A 19672-nucleotide genomic window follows, 5' to 3' on the forward strand; every position below is an offset into this window, starting at 1 on the left:
TTAAATCCTGCCCCATTCCCCACCTCCATCGAGGCTGGTTTGGCACCAGGACCAAAGGAGAGGGGATTTGGAGAGATGAGTTCCTTATTATGGGTTTTAGAATCACACAGTTCAGGAGTGGCTCAGCCTTTCCCTGCGTGTTGCAGGGATCAGGGACACATGGAAGGGACACAACCACCCTGTGCTCCCTGCAGCCCCCAAGTCCCTGTTAACCACAGCAGAGCCACCAAAGCCCCACACAGGCAATGAGGGGATGTAATAAAGTGTGTTGCAGTTCCCATGGTGGCAGCTGGTGGGGCCGGGAGTGCAGCCCCCAGCAGCTCCGTGGCTCTGTCCCAGCTCTGTCCCAGGTCAGCAGTGTGAGCACAGCACAGAGTCAGCCCCACACTAGCCACTGTTGGGGCAGGATGCAGTGAGGTGAAAGCAGCGCATAGGCCAGGAGCTGCAGCCCCATGGATCCATGGCCCCAGAGAGCTGGGAAGTGGATGGGGAGGGTCGAGCCCCTGGTTTTGGCTCCCACAGGCTCCCTGGTTTTGTCAAGGAGCTGCATCTTGCCACCCATGGCCACATCCATGAGGGGTGATCAGAGCATCCCTGCAGCCTGACTGACTGCTGATGCATTGTGTTGGGCTCTGGTCAGTCCCCAGGCAGCAGCTGAGCATCTCAGGGCTTTGCTTGAACCTGGGTGAAGCCCCCACATGTGGGGACTGATGCTGGGGCAGGGCTGAGCTGCCTCACCAGTAGCAGTGCAGGTTTAAAGTACTGGGAAACGCTGCTCTTGGAAGAGGGACGTGCAGCTCCATGGGCTCCCTGTGGGTGTGTGTGATGTACCTGACCCGAAGCCCTCCCACCCCAGCCAAGGCTGCACTCGGAGCCTGATAACATCAGCCGTTCCCAGGACATGGTGTTCCTTGGAAAGAATGGGAGATAGTTCTCAGCCTCCCCCAAGCCTATGGCTTGGCTCCACTTTCCTGCTGGCATCTCCTGCAGCTCCATGACAGGGCTGACCTTGCTTTCTAGTAAAGCCAAACACTGTGTGGCATCCCTGTGCCCCTGGGGCCACCCTGTCCTGCCTCCCTCATAGGCCTGATTCTATCCCAAACCGCAGCCCCAGCTCCCCTCCGACCAGTTAATTGTCCCAATAAACAACTTCATTGTGGGATTTCAGGGAATTTACACCCTCCCCAACCCCCCCCCCCCGGTTATTTCCCTTGGAGCCAGCCCAGGGTAAATGTTTGTATTCCCTGGGGTATGAAAACAAAGCCCTGGAAACTCCTGCCCTGTGGGGACACCAGGGGCTAAGAGACAGTGGTGGCCATAGCGGGGTCACTATGACCGTCCAGCCCTTGCGGGGGGGGACCCCACTCGAGGGCTGCTTCTTGAGCACCCTACTTTTGCTGGGCTATAAAGCTTCCAGACATGGGAGGGGAAGGATCCTGGACCCCATCCCTGACTCCCCAAGGATGCTGCTGGGTCCCCCATCTCCGCAGGTGCCGGCTCCCCTCTCTGTGTGCCCCGTGCAGGGTGAGAACAATGCCTGAAACCTCACCTATCTGGAATGGGTATCAAACCCCAGCTCACCGACTCCTATAATACACTGCACATACCCTGAGCTCTATCTATATCTATCTATCATCTATCTATCTATCTATCTATCTATCTATCTATCTATCTATCTATCTATCTTCTATCTAGCTATATACCTAAATATCTATATAACTATATATTCACACAGCTATGTATCTCTATATCTCTATATATACCTATTTATCTATCTATCTACCACTTCCCCGTGTGCCATTACCGGACCCTCACTGTTACGGCACGCCCGTGCCCCCCCGCCGCGGCGCCGTGCCCGTCCCCGGCCGCACACGGTTAACGCAGCCCCGGCCCGTCCTTCCTGCCGGCGATTGGCTCCCCGCTCAGCCCAGCAGCTATTTCTCGGCTCTGGGGCCGGAGGTGGCAGGAGGCGGCAGGGAACGGGGGTTCGGGTGTGTTTGTGTGCCCGTGTCCCACCCCGGCGCTGTGAGCGGGGTATCCGCGCCCCACACCTGCCCCAGACATGGGGGGCTGGCTCCGCAGCGCCTGGATTTTGCCCCTGTTCTTGGCTGGGCTCGTCCAGCCGGGACAGGGGCAGGAGAAGGAGAAGGTAAGAGGAGCGGGACATATCCCTATGGGGGTTTTGGGGATGCGGGTGGGATGTGGTACCCTGGGGATCCTCCTGTCCCCAAGGCTTCTTGCAGAGGTCCCAGTGGACTCGGTGGTTCTGTGACCGCCCTCTCTCCCCCCCCCCCCCCCCCCCCCCCCCCCCCCGGCAGACCCGGTGCTTGGATCAGGGGTTTTTTTTCCAAGCTGTCTCTTGGGAATTGCTGTCCTAGGGTTGGGGGTAACGGAGACAGAGCCTGGTCCCCTCCACAGTGACCCCCATAGAGGCAGAGCACGGGGCTGTTGGTCCATGCAGTGTCCAGGGGGGTGCACCCATGTTTGGGGGTGCAGGGACAGCTGTGTCCCCACAGTGCAGCGGGCAGGGATCAGTGGTCACTGTCCCCCTCTGGTCCCCACAACCTCGCAACCACGGGTGAGAGAAGCAGAGCCCCACAACCAGATCCATTCAACCCCATGGAAGCTGAGCTGCCTGGGCAGAGCCCCCGTGACTTCATCTGCTGCCAGGTCCCAAAATAGCCCCTTGGTGCCACTTGGGTGAGCCTGGGTTCCCTGATGGGAACAGGACACTGGATCCCCAGGTTAACCCCTCCTGTGCCGCGAGCAGAGGCTGCTCCACACCCTTCCTTGCTTGGGTCTCATCTATCCCTGATTCTTCCCTTGCTTGGGCACGGCTTGGCCACAGCACAGCAGTGGGTGCTGCTCCAGGGCACCCTAAAGGGTGCATGCAGAGGTGTTGGGGTGCTGCTCACCCATGGCCCCAGGGAGGCTGGTGTTGCTATGTCCCCAAACCAGCTGGAGCTGTTTTCCAGCCTCTCGCCTTCCTGCCTGGCCGTGGCCAGATAAACATCCCTCCAGCTGCAGCCAGCCCCGCTGGCCGCACATGCTCAAGCCAGCCTGTCCATCACCGTGACCTTGGCTCACTGGGGCCTGGCTGCTGCCAGTGGTATTTGGGGCAGGAGAGACAATGCTGGCAACTGCCAACTCAGCCAGTGCCAGGGCTGGACTGGTAGGCATGGGTGGCAATGGGGCTGGAACCCCCTGCTCCATCCATGGGACGCTCCTTGCCCACAGGTGAAGTGCTACGGCTCGGTGGAGGGCACCATCTACGACTACGGGGCCCTGACCATCGATGGGGACGAGTATATCCCGTTTAGGAATTATGCAGGGAAGATGGTGCTCTTCGTCAACGTGGCCACGTACTGAGGCCTCACCCTGCAGTATCTTGGTAAGGGTCCTGTGGGGTACAGGCACATCAAGGGACAGGGCAGGCAGCAGCACCCAAGCATGTAGCCCTTGGCAGGTCCCCGTGGTCCATCCTGCTCCCCTCCTAAGCCAGGCCTGGCTGTGTTTGCCTGCAGAACTGAATGCACTACAAACCGAGCTGGGGCCCTACGGGCTCGTTGTCCTGGGCTTCCCCTCCAACCAATTCGGGAAGCAGGAACCCGGCCAGAACTCGGAGATCCTCCCTGCGCTGAAGTGAGTACTGGGGCAGGGGCTGTGGCCCCCAAAGCACAAGGCTCGGGGCTCCCCCGAAGCTGTGCAGCACCAAGCTGCCTGTTGCAGGATGCTCACCCTCCCCTTGCAGGTATGTCCGGCCAGGTGGTGGCTTCGTCCCCAATTTCCAGCTCTTCCAGAAAGGGGACGTGAATGGGGCCAAGGAACAGAAGGTCTTCACCTTCCTGAAGGTGGGTGCATGGCAAGCAGACACAGGGGGCTGCATCTAGGTTGGGTTTTGAGGGGGACAAGGCACTGATGCTCTGGCTCCTATTGCAGAACGCCTGTCCCCCGGTGGCAGAGGAGTTTGGGAACCCCAAGAACCTCTTCTGGGAGCCCCTGCGGAACCACGACATCAAGTGGAACTTTGAGAAGTTCCTGGTGGGCCCCGATGGTGTGCCCGTGATGCGCTGGTACCACCGCGCCAACATCGCCGTCGTGAAGAACGACATCATCGCCTACATGAGGCAGCTGCAGGAGCAGGGCCAGTAGAGGCTGCTGGCTTGAGGGGTGCTTGTCCCCTCTGCTGGCATCCCCATGGCTGCTTTGGGGCTGGCTCCCCATCCCATCATACATCCCAGCAGCTGTCTCCCCCATCACTGTTCTCTCTGGCACTCCCAGTGGCAGAGACCTCGGTGACGGGAAGGGGACATTCCCAATAACCCATAGCCCACCCCAGCAGTGGCATCTCATCAGCTTTCCCGCTGCTCCATCACCCCGCGTTGCCAGACAGCAGGAGGATGCAGGGGCCCCTGCCCCTGGAGTGGAGGACCACGTCTCCATGAAGGCTCGGCCCGAAAGCCCCGGCCTGGGGCGGGCCAGGCCTGATCCCACCGAGCACGGAGCAGCTCTTCAGTGCATTCAAGCCGCCCGTGGTGCCGGTGCAGAGACGCGCTCCTCTCCTGGTCAGGGGAAGCTGGCCCCTCGTCCCCAGCACCGAAATGCCAAATAAAGGCTCTGCAAATGTGCAACCCCACTTCTTGACCAGGGATTGGGGGAAGAGTAGGGAGCAAAATGGCCAGGCTGGGGGTAGCAGTAAGGAGGGCTGGCTCCCAGCTGGATCAACTCCTAAACAGGGGTTTATCATCACAGGATAGCATTTGGGGACAGGATGTGTGCTGGGAGAAGGAGCAAGGGACCAGCCCTCAGCAAGGAGCATGCTGGGGTGCCTGGCTCCTGCTGCCATGCATGTGACAGCCACGCTCCCACAAATAGGGCTGGTTATTTTCTTCCTCTCTGCTTCCAGCCTTGTTTTCCTGGAGCAGAGCTTGCTCTGTGCAACTGGAAACGCTCATCCTAAGGCCACTGCTGCAGGAGAAGGCAGAACGGGAAATAGAGGAGTGGGGAGTTGCCTGCCCTGACAAAGGCAGGGGGTCAGGAGAGGGGAAGGCAAGAGGCTGAGCTCAGCACCCAGAGGGACTTGGGGCAATAGATGCTGGGGTGCCCTCATATAAGGGTTGGGGTCCCCTTGTTCTGGCCCCATGGCTACACCTGAGCCCTGGGATTGTTCCTGGTGCCCACACGGAGGCTGCCCCAGGGGAAGCAGCTTTTGGGATAAAACCAAAGAGACTCAGCTCCACTTCAGTCCTTAAATAAATACAAAGACACCAACCACCCGCAGGCCGGGCCACGGCTGTGGCAGGCACCCGCCTGTGAGCATGGGCTCTCCCACCGCCAGGAGCATCCCTGCCAGCACCCATTCCTCCAGGGGCTGGACCGAAGGCCCTGGACCACAGCAGCTCCTGGGAAATGCCGGCTCCTCTTCCCTGCAGACCTGGCTCAGGGCTACAGCGCTGCCAGGCCTGATGCCTCGTGGGGAAAGGGATGGGCGCAGGGCGCTGGCCCCACCGTGCTGGCACCTCCGGTCCCTCCTTAACGCACTCCTGCAGGGATGCAGTGCGGAGCTGTGCCTGTCCACGCACAGGGAGAGGCAGCCAGAGGAAGCTCCTAGATACATACACACGGGCACACACACACACCCTACTCCTCTGCTGGTAGCGCAGCGCAGCCAGGTCTTGGTGTTAGGGCAGTCTGGGACCTGCCTGTTCTGAAAGACAAGAGGGGTGGTATGGGGTGAGCACAGCTCTGCATGCCCAGATAAGCCCATAGGAGGGATGCCAGGCATGGAATAGCCGTTATCCCAAGTACTGATTGCCATAACCCCATGGGCTACTAGGGCTCAGGCTCATGCCTGTCTTCAGTGGCAAATGTTCCAGCCTTGGCAGTGTTCAAGGCCAGGTTGGAGACAGCCTTAGGAAGGATCTGGTGTGAGGTGTTCCTGCCCATGACAAGGGGGTTGGAACTGGATGATCTTAAGGTCCTTTCCAACCCAAACCATTCTGTGATTCAGATGCTGCTGGGCTGGTTCAGGGGATGCAGCAGGGACCATCCCCAGAGCAGAATCAGCCCCTCAGCTGAACAGAGGTGTGGGAATGAACACTGCCTGGAAAGCCATCTCCCCCCATCCCTCTCCCAGGCATTGAACCAACCACCCATGGTCCCAAGGTGAAGGACAGGTTCTGAACCTTACCCAAGTCCTTGGGGACCTGTTTCACCCCAGCCACTGCTTGGGCATTCTGGCTGTGAGCCATGGCACATGGCGGGTGCCAGGGGTACTCGGGCTGCAGGAAGAGAAGAACAGGCAGGAGCAGTGGGTTACCAGGGATGTGGAGCATGAAACTGCACTGTCCGATTGCTGGGACGTGAGGAGGAGGAAGGCAGCTGAGCCTTCCCATGCCAACAGCACATGTGTGCTCAGCAGTGAGCCCCAGACCCCCTCACACAGGACCCGCTGTTCCTCCCGTGCTGGCACAGGCAGACACTCACCGGGGAGAAGTGTTGGAAGTTCTGTCCCGGTGCATGCTCTCCTGGCACTGCAGGTGGGTACCGGATCTGCTGCCACTCCTCGAAGCCATGGTACATGGGGTGAGCCACGGGGGAGCTGTACTGATAGGGGTACACGGGGCAGGAAGGGCCCAGTGGCCCCTGCAGCGGCTCAGGGTGCAGCCTCTCCCCAGATGCCTGTGAGGAGCCAGGAGAGATGGTGAGGAGATCTCCAAGGGCAGCCCACCACCATCACCCAGCTTGGAGCTGCACCTCTAGCATAGGTAAGAGGCTGGGGCAGGCCTGAAGCCCCCAGCCCCTCACCTAAGAAGGGTTTTTGCCCCATCCCCACCTGTTTGTGCTGTTTCAGCAGCTTCTTCAGCTTCTCCTTTTCCTCCTTTTCCCTCTGGCAGTCATCCTTGGAAGCTCGCAGCTGAGAGCAAGGGGGGTTAGTGCAGAGCCCACCCTGCCAACCCCAGTGTCTGTGGGACAAGGGGTGCTGCAATGCCCTGCAGAAAGGTGTGTGTGCTCCCAGATGCCCAGGAGAGGGGGAGAAGGAAGAGACAAGTGAGGTGCTCTGGTGGACAATCAGCAGCAAAATCAGGCCTCAGACCCTGCTCCGATATTAGCACAGGGGCTGTGATACTGGGGACACATCCAAGTGGGACACCGGGCTCCCAGTGGCACCCAGCACTGCTCACCTGGTTGTTGGAGATGACCAACTGCTTCTGCAGCTTTTCCAGCTGCTGCTTCAGCTCCTCCTTCTCCTCATTCATCCTCTCCCTGTCGCTCCGCTCCCGCTGGAAGTCCTCTTCGAAGATTTTCACCTGGCAGCAGGGAGCGATGTGGGTGCATCTGCTGAGGGCAGGCATCTCCACAAGTACCCCCATCACTGTGGTACCATCCCTGACCCCATCAGGCCCCAGACAATGGGCTGGCACAATGGCCAACAGCTATGGTCCTCTCCCAGCTGAATGCCTGGATGCTGAGCTTGGTCCCCTGCTTCCCACCACTACAGCACTGACACACACCAGGCTGCTCCTGGCCCCACCAGGCTCTTTGCCAGGGAGGTCCAGGACATGTAGCTCCATCCCTGTCCCCAGTGACTCCGTGTCCTGCCCTACCTGCTGCTTGAGCAGCTCGTTCTGGGTCAGCAGCTCCTGCGATGGCACCTTCCCTGCCGTCTCCATGGCACTGGCAAAGATGGGTGGTGGAGAGGCCTGGACATTCAGGGCCTCCTCAAGTGCCTAGAGGGGAAGAGAAGCAGGGTGGGGTGGGGGGGTCAGAGTAAAGCACTGTGCCCATGACACCTCTGGAGGGAAGTGGGTAGAACTGAGCAAGAGGACTACAGACCCCCCCAAACCCCTTTTCTGGGAGCCTGGAGTGATGTGGGCATTGTCTGACATGAGCCCCTGCCGGGCCAAGGAGCTGGACAGGAGGGGGTTGATCAGGGCCAGTTTGGGATTTAAGACTGAAGAGGCTGGAGAACATAAACCACATCACTTTCAGCAAAGGGTTGTGGCCTGGCCCCCACCTTGTTCAGCCTCCGGATCTCCTTTTCCTGGTATTCCCGCTGCCTGGTGACTGGAGCCAACTGTTCCTGCAGGAACCGCATCCTCTGCTGCAGGTCCCTCACCTCCATGGAAAGCCTCTCCTTCTCTGCCTGCGGGACCCAGGGGGGGATCAGCCAGGGCCATAGGGCCAGCAGATCCCTGCCACCCTTCCCATGGGACTCGCCTCCTCTGTTTCAATCCGGGACTTGGCCAGCAGCAGCTTGCGGTCAAAATCCCTTTGCTTTTGCTCCCGCTCCGACTCCAGCTCTGTCAGTGCCCTGCGCGCCTCGGCCAGCTCCTGGTGCAGGTCCGTGACCTGCCGAGAGGGAGCAGGGATGTTGGCCTGCCTGGAGGAGCCACACCGGGGGGGAAGGAGGCACAGAAAGCCCCAAACCTTCCCCTGCATCCAATCTCCTCCATGTCCCTGTACCCAGCAGAGATGTGCTCAAAGCACCTGAGCCCTACCTTCTGCTCGTACTTCTGCTTCATGGCTCGGAAGTGCTGATCCCATTGCTTATTCACCTCCAGCAGCTGCAGGGAAAGAGGAATGGCTGAACAGGAGCCCAACCCCTGCGTCCAGCCAGCCACATCAGTCCCCAGCAGGCTCCCATTGCAAAAGCAGATTGTGGAGGTGCTGGATGGAGATCCCAGCTCCAGCAGCGCTTCCCTGCGGCTCCGCAGCCCTGCCCACTCCCTGTTCCTCACCTCCCTGCGCTGGTGCTCCAGGATCTTCACCTTCTTCTCCTTGGCCTCCATCTCTCCTCTGCCCGGCGTCTTCTCCACAGTGGCCCCGCTCTGCTGGACACGCATGGGGGGGACCCTCAGGGCTTTTGTGGAGGCTGTGCCCGAGGCCAGCTAAACCTGAGCCAGTTCCCTCCCATCCCCTTGAGACCCTGAGAGTCCTGCTGGTCACACTGGGACAGACTGGGAGCTCAATCAGAATGAGGCCACCTTTGCTGGTGTGTCAGCAGGCTCCCTGCCTCCTTCCCTGCCCTCCCTGAGGGCAATGCTGCCTCCTCACCTGCTGCTGCTCCACAGCTTCCCTCTTCCCACCATCCTGGCTGCCCAGAGTTACCATCCTCCGGAGCTCCTGGTTCTCACACCTGCAGGCAGGCAGGGATGGGTCAGTGGGAAGAAGCACTCAAAGCAGCCCCGTCCTCTCCCTCACCTCCCACCCTCACCTCAGCTTCTCCAATGCCTGGTTTCTCTGCTCCAGGTCCCGCTCCAGCTTGGTTCGCAGCTCCTTGTTCTCACTGTGCAGTGTCTCACACAGTGTCTGGAGGGTGAATAACAGCAGCATGAGAACCTTGGCCAGCCCCAGGAGCCCTCCTGCTCACATACCAAGCTCTGGCATGGAGCTTGGTGTCCACCTCCAGATGGACAGGAGGGAGCTTGGTGGGATTAAAACAACCCCAAAGGAGAAAACCCCCATGAAGAGCCCATCAAGCGCTCACCCACCTGCAGGAACGATGTTCTCTGCTCGTTCTTGTGCACTTTGGAGGCCAGGCGCTTGAGCTCAGAGGCCATGTAGCCCATGCGCATGAAGACTTGGTCCTTGCTGGCCTCCTTGGCACAGCCGCTCAGCGTGCTCTCCAGCTGCTGTAGCTGGGGCAGCAGGTTGGCATCCTCATTTGGTGGCTGCTCCAAGTCCTGGGGATGGGATGAAGCACCATAAGATCATGGAATCAAGGAGGCTGGAAAAGACCTTTTAAGATCATCAGGTCCAACCATTACCCCAGCACTGCCAGGACCACCACTAAAGCATATCACCAAGGGCCTCATCTACACGGTTTGTGAACACTTCCAGGGACAGTGATTCCATCACTTTCCTGGGAAGCCTGTTCTAACACTTGACTGCCCTCTCTGTGAATAAACTTTTCCTAACATCCAAGATCAGTTTAAGGAGCATTGCAAAGTCCTCTCTTGGGCAGATCAACCTCGACTCCCACCCATAGCTGTGGCAGGGGCCAGCACCAAGACACTGCAATAGCTCTTGGTATGCAGGACTCAACTCCTCCTGGAGCCCCCCAGGCCAGTGCAAACCGAGATGAGCAACAAGAGCGACATCCCTCCTCCTCTCCCTTTCAGCACGCACAAGAAGCCAGAGCAGGACAGAGCAGGTAAGTGCCAGCCAGGGGAACATTCAGATGGCTCCAAACAGAGCACATGCCTTGCCTGGCCAGACCATGTCAGCAATGACGGGGCTGGGTGACCAGGTCCTCCCACCCCGTGCAGGCGCCAGGAGACAGGTGTCAGAGCCCTGCTGACAGCTCTTTGGGTCATCACAACCCTTCCTGTAACTGTCATGGGGCACTGGGACATGGGTATTTCCATGCCCAGGCAGCCTGGCCTAGGTCCCCAGCAGCCCTTGGCCTTGGAGGGCAGCCTGCACATTGCCCCCTCCCTGCCTTGGTGAGGCAAGCAGTACATTTACTCCTCCAAATCCCATAGGCACCACTCACCGCTCTCCCACTCTCCTGGGGAAACCCCTGCACTTCCACAGGAACGACCTCGAAGTCTGAAGAGGATCCCTGCAATGGAAGGCAGCAAGGTCAGGTCTCCTTGGGGAATGGCAACCCAGGATGCCCACCACACAGAGACAAGGGGGAATACAGCAAGGAAGCTGACTCCTCCTTTCTAGAGGCTAAAGGCTGCCTCCTGTTGCTTTAACTAGATGTAGCCTTTCCCTCTGGCCATGCCAGCTCTCACATTCACCACACTCACATTTGGGGAAGGTTTCCGTGCTTCCACGTCCGGCTGGGCACTGCCTGGGACAGCCTGTGTGGAGCTGGGATCAGGGCCAATGGCTGCAGAGAGGGGAGAGGATGTAGCCATGAGCCTTTTGGAGAGCAGCATCTCTCCCTGCCTCACACAGGGATGCGGAGAGCAGACACCCCATGGATGGCTCCTACCCCAGTCTCCCTTCCCCTGCACCCAGGACCCTGAGCCAGTAGCTCACTCCTCCTCTGTGAGCCTCTTGTCTCCTACCTCCAGTTTCCACCAGGTCCTCCAAGGAAGATGCTATCAACATTTTGTTGTCCTTCACAAGGTCCTCTGCCTTCTGCCTCAGCTTGGATGCCTCCATCTGGGACTCCTCCAGCAGCTCTCCTGTTGTGGGCAACAGAAGGATGCTCACCCACCTTCCCTGAGTACCTGCCCTGCAGTGCCTATCAACACCAAGAAGCCCCCTGCTTTCGTGAAGTGCCTTCATCATCCAGACACAATTTATGTTGGCCAAATCCAATGGCAAAGCTGTGACCAGTGGCTCACTGGCTGCAGAGCCCCCATGCTGACACACAGAGCACTTGTTACAGGAGGCAGAAGGGCAGCACTGCATCTCCCAGAGGTCTCTGCCTCCAAAGAGACAAATTTAAGCCTGGGCTGTGGATCTAGAGGTCCAGCCTGCCCACACTGGGATCTAGCACCAGCAATGCGATCCTCTCGACAGCAGTCTGTCCCAGTCCCAGGTAGGGCCATGGTGACATGATGGGAATCATGAGGCAGGTGGAAATTCAGCTGCAGAAGTGGGACTCAAAAGCAGAAGCTGGGTCACGAGACCAAAAGCAAAACCAGGGGTGAGTGGGGGAAGGCAGCGAAGGAGGAGAAAGGGGGAGGCATGATTCAGCTGCTGTGTTTCAATGCCAGCACCAATCCCTGCAGGAAGCACCTAACGCTGGGGTCTTTGAGCAGAAAAATCCCCCGACCCAACAGGGGTTGCAGAAGGTAGAGCTTCCATCAGAAGCAGAATAGATCCCAGCATCTGCGACCTGCCACTGCAGGGCTCCAAGGAGCTGACCTTGCTCCATCACTTGCCTTTATTTTTCCCCCCTCAAGCTATTTATCCCACCATAAAGCATCCCAGGAGTTCAGCAAAAGCCTTGCTCCCTTTGACCCCTGTGTGAAAAAGCCCATACATCCTGCTGGATCCTCAAGGATGGGGACAACTTTACTGCAGCCCCAGTGCCAAGACCCCCAGCTTCTTCTAGCTTCCTACATGGAGCAAGGAACCCCCAGGCTCAGTGGGCATGGAGTGAGCTGCCCCAGAGACAAACCCCATCCCCATCCATGCAGCAGTTACCGATTGACTTGATCCCCTGCATCCTCTCCTTCAGCCGGGTGTTCTCCTCCACCAGCCGCTCAAAGGCTGCGGCTCCATTCTCCTCCGAGCCCCCACCAGGATCATAGATGCGGTAGGGTCCTCTCCCTTCCATGCCCGCCATTCAGTCGCCTCCTTCCGAGCCGGGCATTCCTGCAAGGCAATGGGGCATAGCGTCACCTTCCCCTGGCTCCAGACAGCACCGTGGAATGGACCTGGTCCCAACCCTGCGGGGCTTTGGGTGCCATGGCAGTGCCTTACTGCTCACCAGCAGAGAAGTGCCCCAGGTGAAGGCAGTTCCCCTCCAGCCCTGCTGGGGTGACTCACAGCCATGAGCAGTGTCATGAGGAGGCATCACCAGCAGCCACGCTCAGGGCTGGCTCTCACCCCTATGGGGTTTGGGAGTCCCAGGGGAGGTCACAAGCATGGGCTGCTGCATCCCAGGAGGGACAGAGACCCAGCCCTGGAGCATCCATCTGCACCAGCATGGACCTGGGCACTGTCACCAAGGCATCCTGCTCATCACAGTGTATTTTTGGGGGCTGGCTGGGGAGGGACAGTGTTTGCAGCTCCAAAAGCCTTAAATGCAGCTGGTGGGTGGTTTGGGCAGCACCAAGGGGGATGAGCCCCAGCAGCCAGATAGGGACATGCTCTGCCCCCTGGATCAGCCAGGAAAATCACCTGCCAATGGCACAGCTTCCCAGGTCCAGCATAGAAACAGCCACGCTGGGAGCAAAGTACAAGTAGAGCAAAGAGCTGCACACAGTGTGCTATCTGCGCTTATAATTCCTTGTGCTCGGGAGTGGCCTAAGGCCTCCCCATTACCCAGGTGTGGGCAGAACCAGGTCTCACCCATCTACTGGGGCTGATAAACTGAATTACCTCCCTTGATGACAGCCTGGTATCAAGTGGAGCAGCACCCTGGGGGTGATGCCACGTGGAGCACACGGATGCCCATGGGAACCCCCAAGCGCTCTTCCACCAGCCAAGGTGCTCATAGTAGGAGAGGGTCAAGGAGGGGCATGCTGAAAGGGGAAGGAGGGTTAGCCCCTACCCTGAACTATCTCACCATCACACTAATGCTCATGCCAGGAGTGATCCAGGCTGATCACTGGTTTAGGTGACCTGCCAAGGAGCAGCAGGGACTTTCCGGATGACAACTGTTACCTGGCAGCATCCCTATCTGGAGCAACAACACCCGCCTCGGCAGCAGGTAATTACATGTGGCCTCACAGCAGCCTTGTTTTTGGGGACACACATCTGTTGTGGGGGTCTCACCATCCTCCTGCTCTGTGGGTGCTGCCAAGCCCCTCCTTGTCTGTGGTCCACATGGGGAGCAGCAGCCCCATCCAGCTGCAGCCCAGGCTGACCAGGGGCTATTTCTGGAGCCCACAGCAGCTGGCAGGAAGCTGCAGAAGCAGTTCCTATGCTGGGGGTCCTGGTGTGGGCAGCACCACCACAGCTGGTATGAAATCCCCCCCAGACTCCCACCATGGGATGGGGACCTACCAATGGGCAGGATGGAGCCCAGCACGGTGGCACACACATGGTCCAGGGACACGATGGCACCTCCACCACAGAGAAGTCTTAGAATGGGTTGGAAGGGAGCTTAAAACTCACCCAGTTCCAACCCCTGCCACGGGCAGGGACCCCTTCCACTGGAGCAGCTTGCTCCAAGCCCCTGTGTCCAACCTGGCCGTGGTACCTGCCTGGCCCCCGGATGGGGACAGTGTCACAGGCAGGCTGGGGACCTGAGCCTGCTTCTCAATGGAGTCTGGACATCACATGCTGCTCCAGACCCCAAACCTGAGGCTCTGGGAGGAGCAGGTCAGCAAAGCAATTCTGCAGTGAGCATCCTCCAGGGCATCCACATCCTCCACTGGGATGAACCCAGGTGTCAGTCCGGGAAGGCGGGGACAAGCTGCCCTCTCCTGTGGTATCCCAAAATCCCAAACTCTGTTTTCTCGCACTCCAGACCCCAAACCAGGAGGTTTTCTGCCTTGCCCACAGCCCACGTGGAAGCTCCCCTGCTCCTGCATAAACCACTCAAACCTGAGCCACCTGCACCAACCACCTCGCTGACCAGCAGAGCTCTCTCCTTCCAGCCGGATGGAGCCACCAAAAGCCTCCTCTATTCCCAATTCTCAAGGTTTTAACAAGGTTTTTCCTACTCAAGGTCTGAACCCAACATGGAGATAACAGCAGAGGGGCCACGGGAGCTGCTTTCAGCAGCAGCCAGGAGTGGAACTGCACTATCTCCAGCTGACAGAAGCACAGCCCAGACAATTCACCATCAACAAGACCCAGCAAGAGGGAAGGGTTTCTGCAGCATCACTGCTGGAGTCAAGGAGGATTTGCCCAGGGTCAAGGAACAGCCTCATTTCTGCAAGGAGCTGCTGGGACTGAGCTGTCACCTTGGGGACAGGAGCCTGGACCAGGCCACTGCTCCCAGTCCTGGTTTGGTCTTTCCTTGAGAGCTGTGAAAGGTGAAATTTGCAGTGAAAGATCTCATGTTCCAATAAAAACACCTGGGGAGGAGCGAGAGGCCTACAGACCTGCTCCTGACGGTGGTTAGAAACAGAGCAAACACAGCTACCACAAACCACACAAGAACACACTGAACACCAGAAAACGCTTCTCTTCTGATGTATCAACAGTGTCTAAGCTAACCTGACAGCACTGCACAGCCCTGGGGGTTGAGAACCAGCCATGGACCAGCTCCCAGGCTCCATGGCAGAGGCTGCCAAACACCAGGCTTGCAGGCAGGGCACCAAGACCTGGAGGTAGTGAATTCTTATGACAACTCAGCAGAAGGAGCGGATGAGAGCAAGTGGGCAGGGGAGACTGCCAGAGGAAGATGAAAGCAGGGGGGTATTTAAATCACTGTGCTGCAGCTTGAGAGCGAGCTGGAACCGTGCTGCCACGGCCAGGCTGCTCCCCACTGCCACCCAGGAGAATGTGCATCACCACCATGGCCACCAGCATCACAACCATCACACCAACCCTATAGAACCAGCGGAAGGAAATGATTCCTGCTTTAAAATGACCAACAGAGATACAAAGGCAGAGGATGTGAATCCTGCACAGTGAGTGGGCTGGCCCTGCCGGAGGCTTGCTTACAGCAATGAGCCCCAGGGATCGGATCACCCTCTGAAGCCACAGGCTTGGCAGCCCAGGAATTCACATCCCATGATCCATGGTGGGAGCTCACCCAGCCCGAACAATGGGGTTTTCCTTACCCCAACGTGCAACATTCCCAGGAAGCCAGCCCCAGCCAGGACTGCACAAAGTGAAAGCGAATCCCAGCAGGCTGCCAGCATCAGGACTGGGGCTGCTGGGCCCCACCATCCCTCTTCCTCAAAGGAAAAGCAAAAGCCGCTCGGACTCCATGGAGGGGCATTTTCTGACTGATCACTGCTGGAATGTGGCAGAATGCCACAGTACTCAGCCCGGTTTCTTTTCCTCTTGATTGCTTCAGGAACTCCCCAGACCAGGAACAACCGCTCCCGAGCTGCTGGTCTGGTCTCATTTTTAAGGAAGCAAAAGCAGAGCTGGTTTTAGGAGGAAGCAATAATACGGAAACCTTCTGGGCACTGCAGTCTGCTAGGCTGGGAGTAATAAAAGAGGAGGAATGCAGACACTGCAGGGCTCAGGTCTCAAAGGGAAAGGTCTGAACCTCTGCTTGAAGCATTCTTCTTCCCAGCCTGGCTAGCTGCAGAGAGATGTCCTACAGAGATGTCCTCCAGCCACAAATCCCACCCTTGCCGAAAAAAGGCTTCACAAAACAACCTGCTTCCGGAGGCTGCTCACAAGGGAAAGAAAGCATTTCCCTGTTTGGAGCCAGGCTTACAAACACAGGTAACCACACAGCGCTGCAGGACTCCTCACCAGGGCGGGCAGGACAAGCAGACAGACTTGGTGGTGGTGCTGCCCTGGGCAACTGAGTGGTGCTTTATGCAAGACCCAGTCTTCTGCTTCAAAGACATCTCACTCCATGCTGCCTGCTCTGCTTCTCCCCCCTGCACCACGGCTGCTCTTCACAGCACTCAGAAGCAGATTAAGGCAATAGCCACCCCTTTCCTTGCAGCTCCAGCACAACCCAACCTAGCACGCATCAGCCGAGCAGCAGCAGACAGTGGCACCACAAAGCTACGTCTGTCACCCAAAACCAGACTCTTGCTTTAAAACAAGATCTGCAGTGCCACCAAAGTACATGGTTCAGCTTCCTCCACCCACGAGTGTTTTGTACCAGCTGCTGGCAAGCCATGACCCACAGCCCCATGCTAAATAGGTCTGTTTGGCGTAGGTCAGGTCGAAAAGGCATCGTGGGATTTCCTGCAGAGCCAGGAATGATGCCAAAGGCTGCAAAGAGCCTCTCCTCTTCTTGTTTACTGCATCTCACCATGGAGCACACAAGGACAGGCCAGGCTGGAGCCTTCCTGCCTCCAGGACTCATCCCAGTGCCCAAAGTCCAGTCCCTCAGCTCCTTTGCCAGCACTCTCAATGAAATAAGCCCTCCAAAATTGCTTGTGGCAGCAGAACAGCTCTTACTCACCCAAGCAGCTGGAAATAACAAGCTGAAGGGGAAAGGCTGTATTTGCCTCTTTGATACAGGGAGCAACCTGTGCCCAGGGGCAAAGAGGAACAGGACAGCCAGATCTCCGAAAGGCTGCAGATCCCCACCATGTCCCATCGGGAGCTATCCTCACCCAAAGGCGGGGCTGACAATCAGCATCCTTCCTTCCCCTCTGCCCTCAGTACAGGCCTTAACCTGGAATTGAGGGAGGGGAGATGGGAAGCAAGCTGTGCACCAAAGGAGGAAGGGAGGGGGGTTAGGATGCCGCCATTCCCTCCGTGGCTATTCTAGCCTCTGGATCCGCATCCCATACGAATACACACGGCTGGAGCAGCGGCAGGATGGGGAAGAAACACTCAAAGCGGAAGGAAAACAGGAGCTCCGTGTCCCTGCCCAGAAGCGGTCCGAAGGCAGATGCGTGGGCCCGGGGGAAGGCCGGGGTTGTGCAAGGCTGAACGAGGGCAGAGCTCACCCGGGGTTTCGGCCCCGGGGTACCAGGGCTCCGGTACTGCCCGAACCGGGAGCGGACAGGCGGGGATGTCCCTCCCCGGCACCCCCCCACCGCGGGGACCGCAGGCTCCCACACCCCCAGCCCGCCCCTTGGGGAGCGGCGCCAGGAGCCGGCAGCCCCTGCCCTGCGAGAGGGAAAACTGAGGCACGATAACGACTATGGCGACCCCCGGAGCCGTTATCCGGGTGGCAGCACAGCCCCAGACCCCTCCGGTGCGACCAAGAGCCCCGGAACCATCCGGATACAACCAACACGCACCCCCGAGCCCCCACCACCGGTACCCGTCGCTGTACCCGGCGCAACCCTCCCTGGTGCCCCATTAGACCCCATGCAGCCCCCATAGGGCTCCGCGCTCACCCGCCTGTGCCCCCCTCTCCGGTTCCGCTCCCGGTGCCCGCACCGAGGAACCGGGGCACGGCGGAGGCGCGGTGGGAACGCCCCCGGGAAATTCCCACGCTGACGGACAGGCGCGGCAGCCAATCAGCGTGGAGCAGAGGTGATAAACAGAGGAGCGCCGAGGGGAAGGCGCTGTCATGGCGGGGTGGGTGCAGGCTGTGGGCTCTGCTGTGAGGGGCTCCGCGGGGGTCCCGCGGCCCCGCCGGGCACAGGGCGGTGCACGGAGCCCACCTGGCTCCCTCTCCGCCGGGCTTCGGCTGCGGGGCAGCGGCAGGCCCGGCCGCGGCAGTTGATCGAGAGACAAAATGGCGGGGCTGAGGGGGGGACAGGGCCGTTGGGGTGCGGAGCAGCGGTGATGGGCTTCCCGAGGGACACCTTCCCTCGGCAGGGAGAGCTCCGCACTGAGTCAGTGGTACCCGAGGAAATGCCCCCATCGCGAGCGGCTGTGAGCAGGGATCCGGCTGTGCTGCGGGCTTGGGTATTGTGCGCTCAGGAACAATGGAGCAGGAGCCACAGGGATCACCGTGGGTTTATGTAGGGCTTAGGGCTCGGTAGCTAGCTGATCCTTAGGTTAGTTTTGCCAAAAGGAAGGTGTTATATGTATAATAATTATATACACACACACACATATATATGTATATATATATATATAAATATACAAAACCAAAAAGCACCAAACCAGTAGCAAAGGAGCTCTGCTGTAAGCAGACGTGCTGCTGCTCTCTGCCTGTACTGACGTTTCCTCCTTAGGTGACTGCTACTGGGATCACAGAGCTGTCCTTCGCTGATGCTCATGCTGTTCCCAGCTCTCCCAGTCCCGGTATTCCTGCTCAGCTCTGCTCACATGGTTCCACTGCTTCTGGGTGGTTTCATGTTTCGGGTTGTAAAAATGGAAACCAAAATAACCCAAATCCCTTTCCCTGTCTGCTCTTCAACCACGACATCCCCCTGGCAGCCTGGCTGGGTTATGAGACAGCTCAGAGGGTGCTGAGATCCCGACATGCTCTTTGGCTCTGCTTATGTCTGGTGTCCCAACGGGGGACAAAACAACAGGACCCCACACAGCATATTCCCTTTTGTTCCCCAAAGAGCTTGTTTTACCCAAGCAGCCCAGTGCTCTTCTGTAAACCCTCAGATAACCCTGGCTTCAGAGCTCAACTCAGTCCAAGAGAACCAGAAAGCATCTTGTTCATGAGATAATGCCTCAGCTTGCAAGACAATAGCCAAACCCTCTTGTTTCTTTGAGGAGAGAAGGCAGAGTGGCACGGTTCAGCTTCACAGCATTGGAAAGCTGTCTGCCCCTCGCTCCACCTTGGCCATGCACACACTGATAAAAGCATCGTGGTACTCACCCAGCCGGGTCACGGAGGGGCTTGGGGCATGGGAGCCCTTTGGGCAAGGCGCTCTCCGGCTGCGATCCCCAAACGCACAGGAAGGCCGGCCCAGCTGAGCTTACTTTTAGGCATGGAGAAGGGGAATTCCCCAGGATGGAGGTCCCAGACAGCCTCGGCGTGGTTTTGATAGGGAGCCAGGCGCTGCTTAAAGGGCTCTTCTGTGCCGTTCCTTCCAGGGGCTGCTGAGCCCTGTCGGGTTTAGTCAGCACAAGGAGGGAGCGGGGGGTTCTGTCATGGAGGCTGTGATTTACTTTTGGACAATGGGAGAGCCTGCTTACATCATGCTCCTCACCCTGTTTGTGAGTGGCTTCTCTGGGTTAGCAAACACACTGGGCTTCTCCCCAGCCACTTCAGACAGGCATTGTTATTGTCCCGTGTGTGTTTCCTTCCCATTCTCCTCTTATCTCTGCAATTAGAACAGGACGTGTCTTCCCAGGAGAGTTGGGAAGAACTGGCTCTGCTGGTGGAGCCGGAGAGGCGATGGAATGCCAGGGTTGGAGATAGTCCTTGGAAACCAGCCATTAAGATGGTCAGAACCAAGGCCAGTGCTGGGATAAACACCAAGGATTTAAGTGTTTCTGTTCTACAGGGGCTGAGTCCAGCTCCTCATCATCAGGACTTGTACCTGGCACGAGGTTTGGTCTATGCTTGCTGGGTGCGAAT

The 19672-nt window shown here is 58.4% G+C and overlaps 2 protein-coding genes across 4 annotated transcripts; one reads left to right on the plus strand and one right to left on the minus strand.

The window, feature by feature from the left end:
• Nucleotides 1-1927: 1927 nt before the first annotated feature.
• On the plus strand, nt 1928-4631 carry GPX3 (glutathione peroxidase 3). Its single transcript, XM_034066835.1, has 5 exons — nt 1928-2149; nt 3238-3391; nt 3525-3642; nt 3752-3851; nt 3940-4631. The coding sequence occupies exons 1-5, from the start codon at nt 2063-2065 to the stop codon at nt 4150-4152; spliced, it is 672 nt and encodes a 223-aa protein (XP_033922726.1). The 5' UTR covers nt 1928-2062; the 3' UTR covers nt 4153-4631.
• Nucleotides 4632-5235: 604 nt separating this feature from the next.
• TNIP1 (TNFAIP3 interacting protein 1) lies at nt 5236-19049 on the minus strand. Of its 3 annotated transcripts, none has more exons than XM_031047436.2 (18): nt 18968-19049; nt 12115-12285; nt 11025-11144; nt 10761-10843; nt 10499-10567; nt 9495-9686; nt 9218-9312; nt 9058-9139; nt 8742-8834; nt 8502-8567; nt 8221-8352; nt 8018-8146; nt 7608-7730; nt 7185-7310; nt 6836-6916; nt 6487-6681; nt 6191-6281; nt 5236-5707 (listed from the first exon to the last, which is right to left on the minus strand). In XM_031047436.2, exons 2-18 carry the CDS (start codon nt 12254-12256, stop codon nt 5682-5684), a joined length of 1845 nt encoding a protein of 614 aa, XP_030903296.1. In that variant the 5' UTR covers nt 12257-12285; nt 18968-19049; the 3' UTR covers nt 5236-5681. The 3 variants fall into 3 exon arrangements, with proteins under 3 accessions (XP_030903296.1, XP_030903297.1, XP_030903295.1); XM_031047437.2 differs by lacking the exon at nt 18968-19049 and adding an exon at nt 17577-17668 and having other exon boundaries at nt 8742-8831; XM_031047435.2 differs by lacking the exon at nt 18968-19049 and adding an exon at nt 17577-17668.
• Nucleotides 19050-19672: the final 623 nt, after the last annotated feature.

The sequence above is a fragment of the Melopsittacus undulatus genome, chromosome 10 (genome assembly GCF_012275295.1).
Source record: "Melopsittacus undulatus isolate bMelUnd1 chromosome 10, bMelUnd1.mat.Z, whole genome shotgun sequence".
Taxonomy (NCBI): domain Eukaryota; kingdom Metazoa; phylum Chordata; class Aves; order Psittaciformes; family Psittaculidae; genus Melopsittacus; species Melopsittacus undulatus.